General features: G+C 40.9%; 1 protein-coding gene across 4 annotated transcripts in view; it reads left to right on the top strand.

The window, feature by feature from the left end:
* Positions 1–16938, top strand: part of LOC146718565 (homeodomain-interacting protein kinase 3-like) — a 48542-nt gene that overhangs the window by 21598 nt on the left and 10006 nt on the right. For 2 of the 4 annotated variants that reach the window (XM_085452857.1, XM_085452859.1), the window contains exons 3-10: positions 9319–9442; positions 13128–13247; positions 13727–13813; positions 14326–14510; positions 14602–14761; positions 16011–16134; positions 16251–16375; positions 16613–16746. In XM_085452857.1, coding sequence (XP_085308983.1) covers positions 9319–9442; positions 13128–13247; positions 13727–13813; positions 14326–14510; positions 14602–14761; positions 16011–16134; positions 16251–16375; positions 16613–16746 — 1059 coding nt within the window. The remainder of the gene's footprint in view (positions 1–9318; positions 9443–13127; positions 13248–13726; positions 13814–14325; positions 14511–14601; positions 14762–16010; positions 16135–16250; positions 16376–16612; positions 16747–16938) is intronic. The other 2 variants (XM_085452860.1, XM_085452858.1) reach the window with 1 other exon arrangement.

The raw sequence follows: 16938 nt of genomic DNA on the forward strand, positions 1-16938 counted from the left end.
TAAAAATTACAGTCCCTCCAATCATCTGCTATTTTAATATTTGGAAATTGGAAATATTAAGTTGCATTTATTTACCGTGAACATATCATAGTAAGTATCCTGAGTCTTTACTGGGAGGAGTTCATTACATTTTCTGTTAGTTCATTAAAAAGCCTCCCCAGGAACAAATACCATTCTCTTGCAGGAAATGTTCTTGAAAAAATGTTGTTGTTTTTTAAATGGGATAAATCACAGACATGAGTGATTGAGACAGGTTTACATTAACATGGTCATTAATTCTGTGAAACAATAAGCTGTGCATTATTCTCCTATCCATGTGTAGAATAGTTGGCCTAAGACTGATGGATTAACTGTCCTTGAAAAGTAGGTCTGTGAGCATTTATTCCATTGGACACTCTTAGAAACTTATTTGTGGGCATGGAAACTTGTGCACACACAAGCATCTTCCATTTTATGAACAAAGTCCTTCTCTAGACTGTTGGGTAAAGGGTTTTTTCTAAGTATTGATGTGGTCAAAGTAGCTTGCACTGGCTTGCAGTCTGTCATTTGGCAAGCACTTAAAAGTTATGCACTGTCGAGACTAGTTCTCATAGTACTTTTTGTGATTCTAAATGCTCTCACAAACAGCAGTAGGTTTGTTCCATTATTATGTTTGTGTCACAGAGTGGTGTGGATGGCTCCTTTTGTAAACTCCCAACGGCACATTTGCACTCCCACCAGAGTGGTATTAGCTGTTGTTGGTGTCACGATGTGAAGTTTGGACTCAGGAGAATATTCCCCAGCCCTACAAACAGTATGATGGTATGAAGAGCTAAAGCTGGTGTTTGTTTTTGGGGGTTTTTTTTTTATTGGAGCAGGTAATGGAGCATTTTACCACAGGCAATATCAGTAATCCCACAAAGAATGTAGAATCTAATGTTTCAAAAGATTAAATATATGTGAACATAACTCAGTATAGACACTTTGTTTTTTTTGTTTTGATACAAATATTTGAATAATGAACTTTGTAGTATTATTATCAATGCTGTAAAGCTACGGTTCACTAAAACATTGTTCTTTTAGTTGTTAGTACGGCATCAAATTAAATGGTTTTGCTTTTGTCTGTTTGAGTTGGTAGCTTAGAGCGCAAACATAAGGGGGAAAACAAAACTGCACAAAGTTTAGCTTTAAAGCTTTGAATCCAATATCTGCTTTCTACCCTGTTCTGTAGTTACTTCGTTTTAGAGAGTGGTATTTTAGGGGTAAGAAAATGTAAGCTGGTAAGTACCTGCAATTTTTCCACAGTCTTCCCAGTGGATCTTAAATATCCAGAGGTATTTCGTTTTCCTGTCACCCTAAGCCCAGAAACAATTTCTTTAGGCCATCTTAAGTACCTTCTTAAAACCATCAAAACGGTAAAAAACACATTACACCTGAACTGGGGGGAAAAAAAGCTTTCCTAAAGCTCAGCGCTATGTCAACACGTTGAATGGTTTACATCTGTAAAACATGTCTGAAAGCTTTGTATCCTTAATCTAAAGCCTTTGCAGATCAAAGTGCAAGTGGTTCCCCCGCCCTTTGTTACACTGACTCTGTGTTTCACTGAATAATGCAGGAAGCTCTGTGTGTATGTGTGTGTGTGTGGTATTGCAGTTCCTGGTAAAAGCATGCAGTGTGGCTCCATTCTTCCTTCATCGAGGAACCATGTTGTCAGTTCTTCTTTTTAGCTGACCTTATAACAACTGCAGTGTGGTTCAAATAAATGTCTCTGTCACAACAGTTTTACTCAAAGGCTTGTGTGAGCATGCAGCGACAGTGATCCTTCCCTCTTCTAATGTGTAACCACCCTTATTTGCTCTTTTCTGTATGAGCTAGTTGGATATCTCTTTACACTTTAATCCACCCTGCTTTGTCCTCAAAGTAAAGACCCAAGGACTATTTCTGTATTGTGAGATAGTGGCCATGAATAAGAAATAAAGATAGAATTGTTGGTTATAAATAATAAAATATGTTGTCAGTATTTTTTTTTTGTTTTTAGGTAGAAAATTGGATACAAATGAAAATGTTTGGGTCAACATCTTAATGCACACATAAACAAATCTGTAAATGAGCTTGAAAATGTAGTTGCAGCTTCTTACCATTGCCTCTGCCTATTTGAGTTTAATTTTATTACTGTAGATGAATGTCATAACTGCAGTGTAGGAAGGTTACACCTTGCATAGTGGCAGGCCTTCTCTGAGGACGGCATTGTTTAGTAGGATGATTTCTGTCAAAGACCAGGTAGCAGTCAGTGCAGTGTTATTAACGTATTAACGCCTTGTTCTGAAGTGACCTCAACAAACCAAATGCTACACATATTTTATGTGTCTATAAAACCATAGAATTGTTCAATCCACACCAATTAACAAATTACTTACAACACAGCATAAACACATGGATTACTTATGTTCTTCCAAGTAAAATTTCTGGTTTTGTCCATAGAAGGTATTAAAAAAAAAAAAAAAGATAATTTTGGGCTTTGGAAGGTGAAGCCAATGCAGAGGTCTGTAATCTGTAAAAACCTTTCTGATCAGTATATTGGCTCGGTCACCTATTTTGAATCATAATAAATGAAAGATTCTCTGAAAATATTGTCCAGTTCAGAAAGGAGGACTCTCTAAGGCATAGGTGTCAAACTCTGGCCCGCGGGCCGGATTTGGCCCGCAGCCTACTTACATTTGGCCCACGAAGCCATACCAAATTATTATCAGAGCTGGCCTACTGGTATTATACAGCTAATATATATATTGTTTAGTATTAAGCTTTGCTTGTTCCATATTCAGTTTTTCAGCAAAATGTGTTTGAGTCCATAAGAAAAGATTCATTCTTATATCTGGAGGAATAAATATATTTCAGTAAATATTAACGTTAGCCTGCGACTTTGTTCCAGTTTTGAATTTTGGCCCACTGTGTATTTGAGTTTGACACCCCTGGTCTAAGGTATGCTCATTGGCTAATAACCGGTGATTGACAAGTTTTTCTTTTGGGGTTTGGCAATCAAATCCACCCCTGTTCTCACATCTGGTTTCAAAATTCCAACCTGACCACAGTGTCTTTACGAACCAATGGGTTATATTGTTGCCACCTACCTCTTTTATTCTGTTACTAGGACGCTGGGAAGGATGTAGAATGTGAGATATTGGGTATAATTGCTGTGTATAGTTACTGTTAATTCTTTGTGGGTGTGGGGGGGGGGGGGGGGGCTCACAATAGTTTTGCCATGGTCTTGCCATTGGGAGTATATGGCAATGTATTGTGTCGTTTTTCTAATGCAATACATTGTTGATACACAGTTGGCAAATATCTGTTTCTGTTAAAATGTTCAGGCACTCAATTCTTGTGTCTATTTGACTTTGCACCAGTTTAAGGACTTTATTTGATAAGCAGTTATTACTGTAACTGCTGTAATGTTCGAGTTTTTAAAGCACCTTATAAATAAGATCAGTGTAGAAGATGCACTCTGTTTGAGTGACCAGACTGACAAACTGGAATCCACACTTCAACTTTTCCTCATTGGGCCAGGTGTCCTCTTTAAAGCTTATTGAGAATACAAAACTGTCAAGGCAATATGCGAGCTTTCTTGTCAACTAACCTGCTAAAAGAGCACTTTTTCTGTAACAGAAAGGTTGAAATGCCAAAGCTAAAACTGTTATATAAATATCTATTTTTTCTCTTCGTTACTTCTGAAGGTACGTTTCAGAGATAACAGATGAGGCCTTCTGGAAGCTTTGAAGCTGTGAGGAAAGTAATATAATAGTCAACTCGTATCTCACAAATTAGACTTGTTTTTAAACTCATGCACTAGCATTAGTCAACAAACCTAATGGACACTCTTTTGTCTTCTAATGGAGAAAAACATTGTAGGTTTACAGCACACTAAAACATTAGAAGCAGATCGACTGCATTTAATAGCCTGTAAAAGTAAAATAATGCAGCATTGATCTGTTGCTGTATTCTGTGCCTGTAAAACATAAACTGGTTTTGGATGAATTGGTACCCGTTGCGGAGTAGCTATGAGGCATCAGGTCACTGCTTCTGATCATTTGTACTTACCGGATGCTTTATCATTTGACTTTGAGTTTTTTGTCTATTCCTCCATTCATTTATTCCCCGTGCACACTTATTCCTGCTCAGTTTTATGAAGTGGGTCTGTAACATGATGTAGACAGTTTTGTTGTACCTGTCTTTTTTTTTTTTTTTTTTTTCTGGAATTCTTGCACGTGGCAGTGAAGAGTCACGAGGCTTCACTATCTCAACTTGTGCGTCATATCCCCAGAATGAAAAACAGATTCAGTTTCATAGAAAGGCGGTGAGCTTGAGTTAGGTTGATTAGGATGGAGCCCGGCAACCATGGCAACATCCACTTATCCCCCAAAACTAAATGAAGGAGTCTTGCAGTTTTCCGTTTTTCTGTCTTTCTTTGTACTCTTTATTTCCGTTTGGCATTTTACGTGTCGTATTACTATTGTGCATTCAGAAGAGCAGAAGGAAAATGCACTCATTTTCTATGTGTATCAACAAGAACATTAATCTTTATATTTTGAAATAAATAAATGAGTCACCCGCTTTAATTCACATGATTACTTATCAGACCTCTAATGCATTCTTTAAGTCCATGATTTTGTTGATGGCTCAGGGCTCTGAAAACAATTAATGTGGTCAGCAACCATTCTACGCCCTCATGTTGACATTTTGTATATTTCTGACAAAAATGCTGCACTAATGCTTATAAAGCCATAATACTGGATTGTTTTGAATACGTGGGGGCGTTGTGTGGGGCTTAGTACGCTGGCTTTGACTTTTAGAAATAGGGAAGGATTGTGCATAAAGGAAGGTTATTGACATCAGAATAATTGTGTGAATCTTAATTTTTCTGAGCAGGTAGGGTGTCACAGATGAAGATGGAGCTGTTGTTCGATTTGATTTGGCATTTCGTTGTGAAAAGAACTTTGGTTTTTTGTTACACAGTGGTGCCTAACTGGAAGACATACTTAGTGATGTCTTGCATTTGTTTTAATGAGACTTATCAACCCTATGCTACATTGTTTCCCCACACAGACATTTCTTGCTGGCTGCTGAAGTATGTTAATAATCAGTGATCCATTTTAGCATTATTTTATTTATTTCCTTCCGAGAGAATATTAGCATCTTATTTTGAAAGCTCAGTTATTGCTAAGCAGCTAGTCCCCCGGCCTTCTCATGCTTCCTTCCTGCTGGGCGTGTGTGATGCTTTTTCTCAATGTTATTCAGCTGCCTCTTCAGTGAGTCTTTTTTTTTTTTTCCTGCAGAAAGACTAGCTGATATTGCCCCGCCTTAGACTGCAGCTTTTTATAGTACTACTTTTCTGCTCTGAAGAGCTGCTCTAAGCTGGAGGACCACTTCAGCCAAAACCTGTGTCAGGTGAAGAAGCGGTTCATTTTTCTCTATGCCTTCGTCTCTGAGAAAGCACAGGGGACAGTTGACAGTTGTAGGCTAAAATACAGTCTGTCTGTGGGACAAGAGACTCACTGAAAAGGCAGCTGAACGTGTGGGTAATTTGTCACAGTGGTTGGACATTTATCGTATAACATGATACTTCCATGCATATCTGAATGAGAGGATGTGTTGATATGTGGCTTCTCACTCTTCTTTTTTTTTTTTTTTTTTTTTTTTTTTTTTTTAATATAAATAGGACAGGCCTGTAAGGCGGAAATGGTTCGCATACCTTCTACCTAGGTTTTCTGGTACTATGTTGGCTACTCAAGCAGCTGTTGCATTTGTTTTTAATAGGTGACGGTTGGTTTCCTGTTTCTCTCCATGTGTCCCACACCCTTTAGTCTGATATGACTTCACAGAGTTGCTGACTGCTTGTATCCTGGATCCCTTTAATATGTACATTGAAAGTACAGGATCATCTTGGTTCATATGTCCAGTTTGCAAAATGGCAGACCCAAGATATTTCTTGAGCAGATTTCTTTGAAATTAAGCTGTGTGTGTGCGCCTCTGCGCGCGTGTGTGTACGACAGTTCAATGCAATGGATTATTTTACTGTTATGTATATGCTTAATGGAAATTAAATAACTCTCTACTTCTCGGGTTTCTCACCAATGTAATCTTGGGGCCAAGTTATTCTGAGCAATGCCATTATCTGTAGTTATTTGCATCCACCCATCCATCCATCCATCCATCCATCTTCTTCCGCTTATCTGGGACCAGGTCGCGGGGGCAGCAGCCTAAGCAGAGAAGCCCAGACCTCCCTCTCCCCCTCCCCAGCCACTTTCTCTAGCTTATCCGGGGAACACAAAGGTATTCCCAGGCTAGCCGAGAGATATAATCTCTCCAGCACATCCTTGGACTCTGCTTCCTCTTCAGAAGACGTGTCAGTGAGATTAAGGAGGTCCTTGAAGGATTCCTTCCGCCGCCCGACAATTTTCTCAGTCGAAGTCAGCAGCGCTCCACCAGCACTATACACAGTGCAGGTAGAGCACCACTTTCCCCTGAGACGCCTGACAGCCAGAATCTCTTGAAGGCAGTCCAAAAGTCTTTTTCCATTGGCCTCTCCAAACTCCTCCCACACCCGAGTTTTTGCTTCAGCCACTGCCCGAGCCGCATTCCGCTTGGCCTGTCGGTACCTGTCAGCAGCCTCCGAAGTCCCACAGGCTAACCAAGCCCGATAGGACTCCTTCTTCAGCCTGGTGGCTCCCGTTACCTCTGGTGTCCACCATTTAGTTCGGAGTTTACCACCACGACAGGCACCAACCACCTTGCAGCCGCAGCTCAATGCAGCAGCTTCGGCAATGGAGATGCTGAACATGGTCCATTCGGACTCAATGTCCTCAGTCTCCCTTGGAATGCTGTTGAAGCTCTGCCGGAGGTGTGCGTTGAAGATCTCACGGACTGGGGCCTCTGCTAGGCGTTCCCAGCACACCCTCACTGTGCATTTAGGTGCATTGGGTCTGTCCAGCGTCCTCCCCCGCCACCTGATCCAACTCACCACCAGGTGGTGATCAGTTGACAGCTCAGCCCCTCTCTTTACCCGAGTGTCCAGAACATATGATCGCAAGTCTGGTGATACGATTACAAAATTGATCATCGACCTGCGGGCTAGAGGGTCCTGGTGCCACGTGCACTGGACACTCTTATGTTCGAACAAGGTGTTTGTGGCCAAACACCTTGTTCGTTATTTTGTTATTGCACAGAAGTCCAATAACAAAACACCGCTTGGGTTCAGATCAGGGAGGCCGTTCCTCCCTATCACGCCCCTCCAGGTCTTGCTGTCGTTACCCACGTGAGCATTGAAGTCTCTCAGTAGGACAACAGAGTCTCCAGGTGGAGCACCTTCCAGCATCCCACCCAGGGACTCTTAAGAAGGCTGGGTACTCTGAACTGCTACTCGGCGCATAAGTGCAGATGATAGTCGGGACCTGTTCCCCGACCCTAAGGCGCAGGGAACAAACCCTCTAATCCACCGGGAAGAACCCCAACGTACAGACAGCAAGCCGAGGGGATATTAGAATAGTCACCCCAGCCCGCTGCTTCTCACCAGGGGCAACTCCAGACTGAGACAGAGTCCAGCCCCTCTCCAGGAGACTGGTTCCAGATTCCAAGCCATGCGTAGAGGTGAGCCCGACTACATTTAGCGGTACCTCTCAAACTCGCACACTAACTCAGGCTCCTTCCCCACCAGAGAGATGACATTCCATGTCCCAATTGCCAATCTTGGTAGCCGGGGATCAGTCCGCCGGGGCCTCCGCTCCTGGCTGCCGCCCGGCACACAAGGCACCCGACCCCTATGGCACCTCCTGCGGGTGGTGGCCCTGCAGGAGGATGGGTCCATGTCCCGTTTTCGGGCTGTGCCCAGCCGGGCCCCATGGACTAAGGCCCGGCCACCAGACGCTCGCCCTAGGGCACCCTCCCCGGGCCTGGCTCCAGGTCGGGGCCCGGTAACCCTATCCCGGGCAGGGTGAACTGTTCCCTCGATGTTTTCCTCATAAGGGTCTTCTGAATCGCTCTTTGTCTGGTCCCTCACCCAGGACCAATTTGCCATGGGAGACCCTACCAGGGGCCAAAAGCCCCCGGACAACATAGCCCCTGGGATCCCTGGAACACACAAACCCCTCCACCACGATAAGGTAGCGATTCAAGGAGAGATAGAAAATAGAAAATGCATCCATAAGCATCTGGTACGATATCGAAATCTGTATACTGATACAATTTCCAAAAAGTTGAAGAAATTATGTTGAGTTTTCTGTTAGCCCTTTGGATTAAAAAATTGTGTATATATTTTTTTTAAACTAAGTTCTTGCGCATACTATTCATAATTTTAGACGTGGCATAAAAAGAGCATTATTTCTTTCTGCAATGAACTGAATGGCACTCTTAAGACATTATTCCGAAAAGCAGCTTTGTGAAGCCTCTGTTTAATATGGTACTGTTGGTGTGCGAGATACTGCTAGTATCTTATTGATTTTAATGAGCTTGGAGGTCACTCCTGCACATTAAGGTTTGTGAGCTCTGAATACATGATCCTGTCAGTGCTCTGTCATGTTGCTAAGGTTTGTGGTGTGTTCTGAATACTAAGTTAATGACTGTCAGCATATTTTACACATATTCATCCTGACAGACTTGTGTCACCATGAGCCTTTCCCTTGAAGTGGCATTGCAGTGCTTTTATGGAGACGTAACACTGAGCAAGCATGTGGGGTTAAATAAACTAGTGACTACGGCTCTTATTTTCTCTCAGACTTGAGCGTCAAAGCCTGTCAAAGCTCTGATCCCAGCCTGGCTGACCTGCTAACCCACTGGCATGGCCTGCTGACGCACTCCAGCTCCAGAACACACACAGTACTGGCTTACAATTCTCTTGGCACTGTTACACACGTAAAGCACAATCCTATTTGACTGGCTATCATCAGGAATTCAGTGCCACTGTTTGCTCAATACTTCACCTCTGGTTTATACAACTAACATTTTCAGCAAACATTGTTTTTTCTAATGAAGGGAAGATTTTAAGGTGTTATTGATGCATGGATTATGTCTGCACATTTTTAATTTGTTAATAGCTAAGCTCATAACTCTTGCTTTTAAATGGCTGTAACAGCAAAGGCCCTGCAAAATGCAAATTTGGTATTTTTCTGAAGATTTGTAGTTTACAATTTAAAAAAAAAATAAATAAGTGAAGTGGTTGGATTTATTTGTATATGCTCTTTTTATATTAAAAAAGGCACAATAGAACATTTATTTTTAGTACAGTCATGTATGAATTTTAAAAGCATTTTGAAGGTACTTAAGTATTTTTTTTGTTTTTTCTCTGCTCCACAGGGCTCCAGAGATTATTTTGGGATTGCCGTTTTGTGAAGCCATAGACATGTGGTCCCTAGGCTGCGTGATAGCGGAGCTTTTTCTGGGCTGGCCTCTTTACCCCGGGGCCCTGGAGTACGACCAGGTAAACAGCCAACCTTCTCACCGTGTACTCTTGCCTCATTTCTTTTTCTGGGGATTTTCTGCCTCTTCATCTCTGCTGTGTACCTGCCCACTATCCCTTCTTTTCAGTTTTTTAAGTAACTTATTAAGCATGTCCAACTTCTACTTTTACTTTCTGTGACTCAGTTTCTCCTCTTCATCAAAACACAGAAGCTTTTAAAATAAAACTTAGGAGGTTTATGGAAACAAAAGCTCTTGTGCATAGTTATGCTCTGAAATAAATATTGCGATGGATTGTTTGAGCAAAGAAAGCGACCAGGAGTGTAAAATTACAGTTTAAAAAAGAAGAAGAAGAGGAGAAAAAAAGAGGTGCTTGATGTTCTGGTTTCTTTGTGATGTACTGACCCTGAGGACTGTATTTGTGGCACTGAGCATTAGGGTATATTTTTGTGATTGATGGTATGTCTATTAAAAGCTGTTGGATGCCTGCCCCTCCCAGTGGAGCCCTGACGGTGTCTTCCCAGGGCTAGATTGATCTGGGCTTATGCTGAGCGGCTTTCCCTCCCTGCCTCGGAGCCCCATCTACTCAAAGCCTGCCAGCAGAGCCTCAGTCGGATCCCTTCTGTCCAATGCAGCACTTTACATTACTCCCCTCAGCCGCGTGCTGCACACTGTAATCATACCAAGGTATTTTTATGCCCTGGTATCATTTTTCACTCTCTGTAGGGCTGAGACAGGAGAGAGAACTCAACTCCTCTGAAAGAGATTTGACTCGAACACAGCAGGACAGGCCTAAATATGATTAATTTGTTTTTGTACAAGCCAGACAGAATGTCACAAGTGCTTTAGAGGTATCTGGAGAGAACCACCTCAAGTTAGGATTAAATTTTATGTATTTGAATCTAAACACAATGCGAACACTGGCGATTGTGGCAGTGGTTTCATGTAGAGAAGAGTTCATTCTTTTTTTCTTTTTTTTTTTTTTTTTTTTTATTCTCACAAAATGGTTGAAATACTTTTTACTGATACTTTTTTTTAAAAAGAACTTTGTGACTGAACTGTCCTGTGATACCAAACCCACATGTCTGAAAGACTGCCCACTGGTATAAAGGGTTCCCTGTGTGCTTATTGAATTTCCCCAAGAATGGGAAAACAACCAGTACAATTAACCTTCTTTGAATTTAATCATCAGTCAGACTATTTTTTCCCCAAAGAGAACCACAGCTCTGTCAGTAAAAGAAAAAACACATACAAAACTACTTTCTTTCCATTTCAGCCTTACAGTCCTTTAGCAGAGCCTACCTACCATCACTTATATTGAAACATGCTGAAATACAAAATCGTAAACATTCCAAATTTATACATATTAAAGAAGATGTCTTTCAATCTAAATGTTCTGCTAGGGTACATTGGCAATCGTGTTAGTTTCTTTATATGAAAGCATTTGAGAAGTTTAAGTTATGAGTAATCATTAACTGGCAATTCCATTGCAAACCTTAGCAAAGCAGTGGTTTGTTGGTTTGAGGTATTTTCCAAGAGTCATAGGTTGATTTGCCAGGAAGTGGCTGACCCTCTGCCACCCTTTCTTCTCCCTTTTTCTTCTCGTCTTTCTACATGGGGTCTTATTCCATCCTACACAGCATATTGTATTTATAACTCTAGCTCCTCCTGCTTCCTTGCTTTCCTTTTACTTACTCAACCCCACTTTTACCTCATCTCCTAGTCACGTTATATTCTACTTCTACACGTGGCCTCTTTTCTGTTTTTAATGCACTTACTTAGTGTTGCCTTATTAGTGGCTACGATTAGCTAAGATGCTGTGGTCTCCACTATACCACCCGTTATCTCTTTGGCCTTTTTTATATCCTTTCCGTAGTTCTTTTTGTTTCTTCCTTGCTAAGCCGTGCAAGTGAGAACAGTGGCAGTCAGCATGTGGAATTGCAGATGGCAAAGTAAAAGGAGTCCTTGCTATCATTTCACCAATATTTTCCTTTGGTACTCAACCTTGTATAAGACTAAGAGGTTGTATGCATGGTCACCAATAAAGAATGTTGGGTTATTAGGGGTTAAAGTGTCAAAAGTGAAGGAGCGAGTGTAGGCTATGAGATAGATAGAGATAGATAGATTTTTTTTATTTTTTTTTATTTTATAAATTGTACTTTGAAAAGCATTATTTACAGTCTGCTCTGTTATCAGGACTGTCATAAAATAAAAGCTGCTGTGCTTCCTGTTTGCCCTGCAGCAGGCCCAGGCTCGCTTGATAGTTGTTTTGCAAAGCTGTAGCTTTGCGCCAGTGATCTCACTGGTTTAAGCTCTTACCAAAGGCACGCCTTCAAGGAAAAATAAGGGTTTTCCCATCACAAAAATTTTCCCACCCACGCACATTGTTTTTTTGTTTTTTTTGGGGTTTTTCTGTTTTGTTTTTTTGGCTGTTGCTGTTGACATGACTAAAGCTTAGCTGCAGTATTTCATGAAAAGAGGGGAATTAAGGCTAGGGGTACTTTTGGGATAAAGTTTATTAGAATTGGCAGTTCCAGTAATCTTTGATTATTTTATCAATACCTCTTGATGTACTTTAATCAGCCTTTATTGGGGATATGGGATTTGATATGAAAGGAAGAACATTTCCAAAAGCAAAAGTGAAATGGACTGTGATGCAGTGTGCTGTGTAATAGTTGAATGTAAGGGGATCTCCACCATCCCATCAAAGTCACTTAACAAACAAGATTGCGCTCATCATGCATCCCATCAGAGTGGGAGCGAATGCAGTGCTTTATAACCTCACATATGGCCAACTGATATGAATGAACTGTCCCACCCACACATAGACACATTGCAGAATTTGCACCTCAATAACACTCTGATGCAAGTTAGCTAACGCTTAAGCATCGCGGTGGCCAAAGAGACCAAGAAGAACGTTAACGGAGTAAATGATTCCAACAAAAACACGTTAGTTAAAAAAACAAACAAACCTGCATATGTTGAAATGACGACGCAACATTGGCATCCCAGTATACAATTGGGGACATGCATGATTCTCTGCCTTACAGTTATCTTGATTTCAGTGTTATAGGATTATGTTCGTCTATTAGTGCTACATATGAATGTGTGTGTGTACAGTTCCCTTAATCTTTGTCATTCCTACAGTGTGGCTCTTTGCTCTCTCTGCGTCTTAGCTTTGCTGAATCTGTAATGATTGTTGTTCATTACACTTGGGTGTGATTGACGTCAGCCAGGCTTCTCACTGCTGTCCTCTCATAAACCTGTGTATGACATTCTTGTCTCACAGCGTGTGACTGACAGGCGCCGTTGCCCAGGAATGTATTTGACTTTGATACCATAGGAACCTTGTTTTCATACGTTTTCATGAACAGACAGTGACATCTTTCAGACATCACAAACTAGACTCGATATAAGGTCTTATTTGGGTTTAGACCTTTCAAGAACATGCCACATTCAAGGTCTTTTCAGCAGTTACCACTGTGCGCACATCCACACAAAGTAACTCTGAGGGACCTGTTAGTGTGATGTCACTGCCAATGACCTTGTAAATTTCCATTTGTACACAACAGTGCTGCAGTGATGTTAGTTTTATGAGAGAGTGATAATGATGGTGAAAACAGCCTTCCTTTCTGAAGTGACTATTACAGTACTTTATTTTCTTCATGGAATCTTTTCTCCTCCCTTTCTCTTCTCACATTCAACAGATTCGCTACATTTCTCAGACGCAGGGTTTGCCAGGAGAACATTTATTAAATTCGGGGACAAAGACAGCTCGGTTCTTTTGCAAGGAGTCTGACTCGCCTTATGCAGCATGGAGACTAAAGGTGAGGAGTGTTTATATACAAGTCACAGAAATGTATAGAATTTGAATTCCTTATTTAAAATACCTAGTTTCTAACCTTTTTGGGAAAAGCTTAAAGGTAAAGATGAATTGGAAATACATTCTTCCTGTCGGTAAACAGTAGTTGCTGTTCCTAGTATAGACATGGCGGTGTCTTTCCTGCAGTAAACTGAAACTTGTATACATAATTAAGATCATTGTCTTATCTCAAGTACAATGGAGATATTGTATTTACACTCCACTAATCTCAGTATCAGATTAGGGCTTTTCTTTGGACTTTTCTGATGAAACAGTTTACTGGCAGAGCCAGTATATATTGGTAGCTGTAAATGACCCAGCCTACAGCTAAAGCTGTGAATACAAAGGATTCAGTTCATAGTAACAAAATATTCAAATCCCAAGTAGCAAGTGCTCTACTTCGTTCATATGGTACATAACCACTAAATATTTTCTTGTCTACAGTCAACAGATGAGCATGAGGTGGAGACGGGAATGAAGTCAAAGGAAGCAAGGAAGTACATCTTCAGCTGTTTGGATGACATAGCGCATGTATGTTCAAAAACTTGGACCACAATGTACTTATCGGGACTTCAGAGGAAGTACAACATCAAAGGTTTAGACGTTGTAGGCTACTAGGTCTTTACCAGAGGAAGTACACCTACACATGTATGAGGAGAAGACAGCACACATGTTATTACTGTGAAAGAAAAAAAAGTTGCTCTTGAATTGCCTTCCCCCTTCAGTTGAATGGTAAACTTAAATTCAGAAGAAAAAAGGTTAAAGTTTCAGTCACACAAAACAAACCACAGGTGGAAATTCCCACAGTGACTGTCGATGCCTGTTCACGTCTGTACTTTTGATTTAAACGTCACTAGAGATTCTTGTGAATTATGTTCGTTTGCTTTTCTGGAAAATGCGTGTTCCAATAAAAGTGCTTTAATTAATTTTAAGCAGATTATATTATAGATTCATAATTTACTTTTTTTTTTAAATATGATTATTTTATCTGCTACTTGTCAGCTATTTTGACAAGTCAGCCTAAATAAATGTCTGTATTCCAGGTGAACTTGATGATGAACTTGGAAGGTAGTGACTTGTTGGCAGAGAAGGCAGATCGCCGGGAGTTTGTGAGCTTGTTGAAGAAGATGCTGTTGATTGATGCAGAAGAGAGGATTGCCCCCGCAGAAGCTCTCAGCCATCCATTTGTGACGATGCAGCACCTGCTTGATTTTCCACATAGCAACCAGTGAGTTACCTTTGCTTCATATTGTGGAACTGGTGCAATTTTGACCTTCCTATATACCGGTAACTTGTACTCCCCATGTCTCTGTCTTCAGTGTGAAGTCATGTTTCCACATCATGGATGTTTGCTGGACTCGTCCCAGTGCATATGAGGCCGCAAACCGAAACAAAGGGCCTTTCATCAGGCCTGTAACTACAACCGCTGCTGCCTCAGCCAATCACCCTTTCAGCAAGATGACTGCTGTCCATCCTCAAGTAAGTTGGTTTTGATTCTTTTTACACAAAGTAATTATTGCATCCAGAAATTAAAATATTCAAAAACAAAGTTTTGTTTCCTGAATGATGGAATGATCCCACATGATGTGAATTAATAATAATAATATGCTTTGTTTTTGTGCTTCTGTGAAGAGTAATTGTACAGACCTTGCTTTTATTGCTTTTTTGTGTACTGACTTGTCCGTCTTATTGCGTCCTCGCACTGCTGTCATGGCAACAAAAACACGTCATGTTTCTGAGGTCATGGCAACAGTGCAAATCAGTGTTGTTGCTGAGGAGAAAAGAGCAACTGACCCTTTTTTGGGTTTTGGATCTTTATAATGCAAAACAACTCAGTTTATTTAACATGTACTCACAATGAACATGACTAATAGTGACATGCATGCATACATACATACATTACCTGAATAACAATGTAATGGTGACATAGTTAACCATTAGTACACGGGAAGATCACATTATGTCTCCCTCATTCCAAATCAGAACTAAAAACGGATAAGAGTACCAGATGGCATTTATTGAACGATAAAACTGATGCACTGTCATTTCTGTTATGTTTATGGGCCGCTATAAAAGAAAGTCAATGTTTATCATTCAGGATGTGGTGGCTTTCTTAGCATTACCGATTTGAAAGGCTGCTTTGCGTTTACAGTCATGTGTGCGGGGGCTGGGATACATGTAGGAGCTGTAGCAGACTGTATAGACCTAGTTGTTGTTAGCCAATAAATGTGATTATACCCAGGCACGAGAGAAGCATTAGTAGGGAAGCAAAGGAACATGCTCGACTGTTTACCCCTAAGGCCAGTCAATTCTTGAGCATGTTCATAGCAAAAGGTGTCTTAGAACAGAGAATATCAACAGCGTAAGAGCATAACCACAATTCTTTAAGCTTAGTGACTTTCATTTCTTCAAGGACTGCATTAGTACAAAAGTGGACCTTGAACCTGCTTTGATTCAGCAATTTATGAAATTATGTGTGATATGGGTTTCAGGTGGGCCTACACCTTGTGAACCATTATCTGTAGACTTATATACTACTGTTAAGCCAAAGGTTAACTGACTACCCAATAATTTCTCTATTTAATATGTTTCTGATCTCGCTCACCTGGGGGAAAAAATGCTGCTGGCATGTTGCCATCTGCTGGCTCTTCAGTGCTACTGATCGTAATTACAATAAATCTGAAAAATGCCATTATCCCCTTTTTATTATTGTTTTTTTTCCCTTTAGGGGTTAGCTCCATCAGCAGCCTCAGTAATGCACCCTGGCATACCACTGCAGACAGGAAGTGGTCAATTTGGATGCAATGAATCATTTCAGCAGGCTCTCATTTTATGTCCCCCAACCATTCAAGGTAGGACATGTAAAACTTTAATTTATTTGTCATGCTTTCAGTCATTCTTATATTTATTTGTCACTCTCCTTTTTGTGGATAGACTTAACAAAGACATTTTCTATTACCTCCCACAGCAGGAATCCCCCACAACACAGCTAAACCAGCAGGTTACTCTGTTCGCATGGAGGCCTCTGTGCCACTAGTCACACAAGCACCCTCAATCCAGCCCATACAAATCAGACCTGGAGTCATCACACAGGTAAGGAGGCACTTAAAATGACAGAATATGTACTGATATGAAATGTTAGCTTGAGGTGATTAGTGTGCTTAGATCAATGAAATGTTTTTCATTTAATATATATTAATCATTTTTGGGAGTCATTTAAAAGGGGAGAAATAACCACGTGCGAAAGAAGTTCAGAGTTGACCTTTAATGTACAATCTGATGAAAGTAAAGTCTGCAGTGATGCAACTTTGCTTCTTTGCACTCCAACAGTCTTGGTCAGCTCGTGCACAGCAAATCTTGGTGCCCACTTGGCAGCAGGTGACATCGGTGACATCGGTGCCCCCACCACCAACCACTATGGCGTCGGACACAGTGGCAGGCTCACAGAGATTGGGTGACTGGGGGTAAGACATGCATCTATTTCAGGAGGTTACACTACACCGTCTTCCTGATGTGTCATCCATATCATTTCGCGTCTGTATTTATAGTTCCATCGCATATTGTAAAAATTATTGATGCTTAATTATCTTTAGTTTCCGTGTGGTAGGAATGGACATGCTGTTCTCATGCTTGCTCCACTGAATGTTAACGACCTA

This window comes from Copadichromis virginalis, linkage group LG1, assembly GCF_057382275.1.
Source record: "Copadichromis virginalis isolate Kocher_CV1m ecotype Utaka linkage group LG1, C_Virginalis_male_GT1.1, whole genome shotgun sequence".
Taxonomy (NCBI): Eukaryota; Metazoa; Chordata; class Actinopteri; order Cichliformes; family Cichlidae; genus Copadichromis; species Copadichromis virginalis.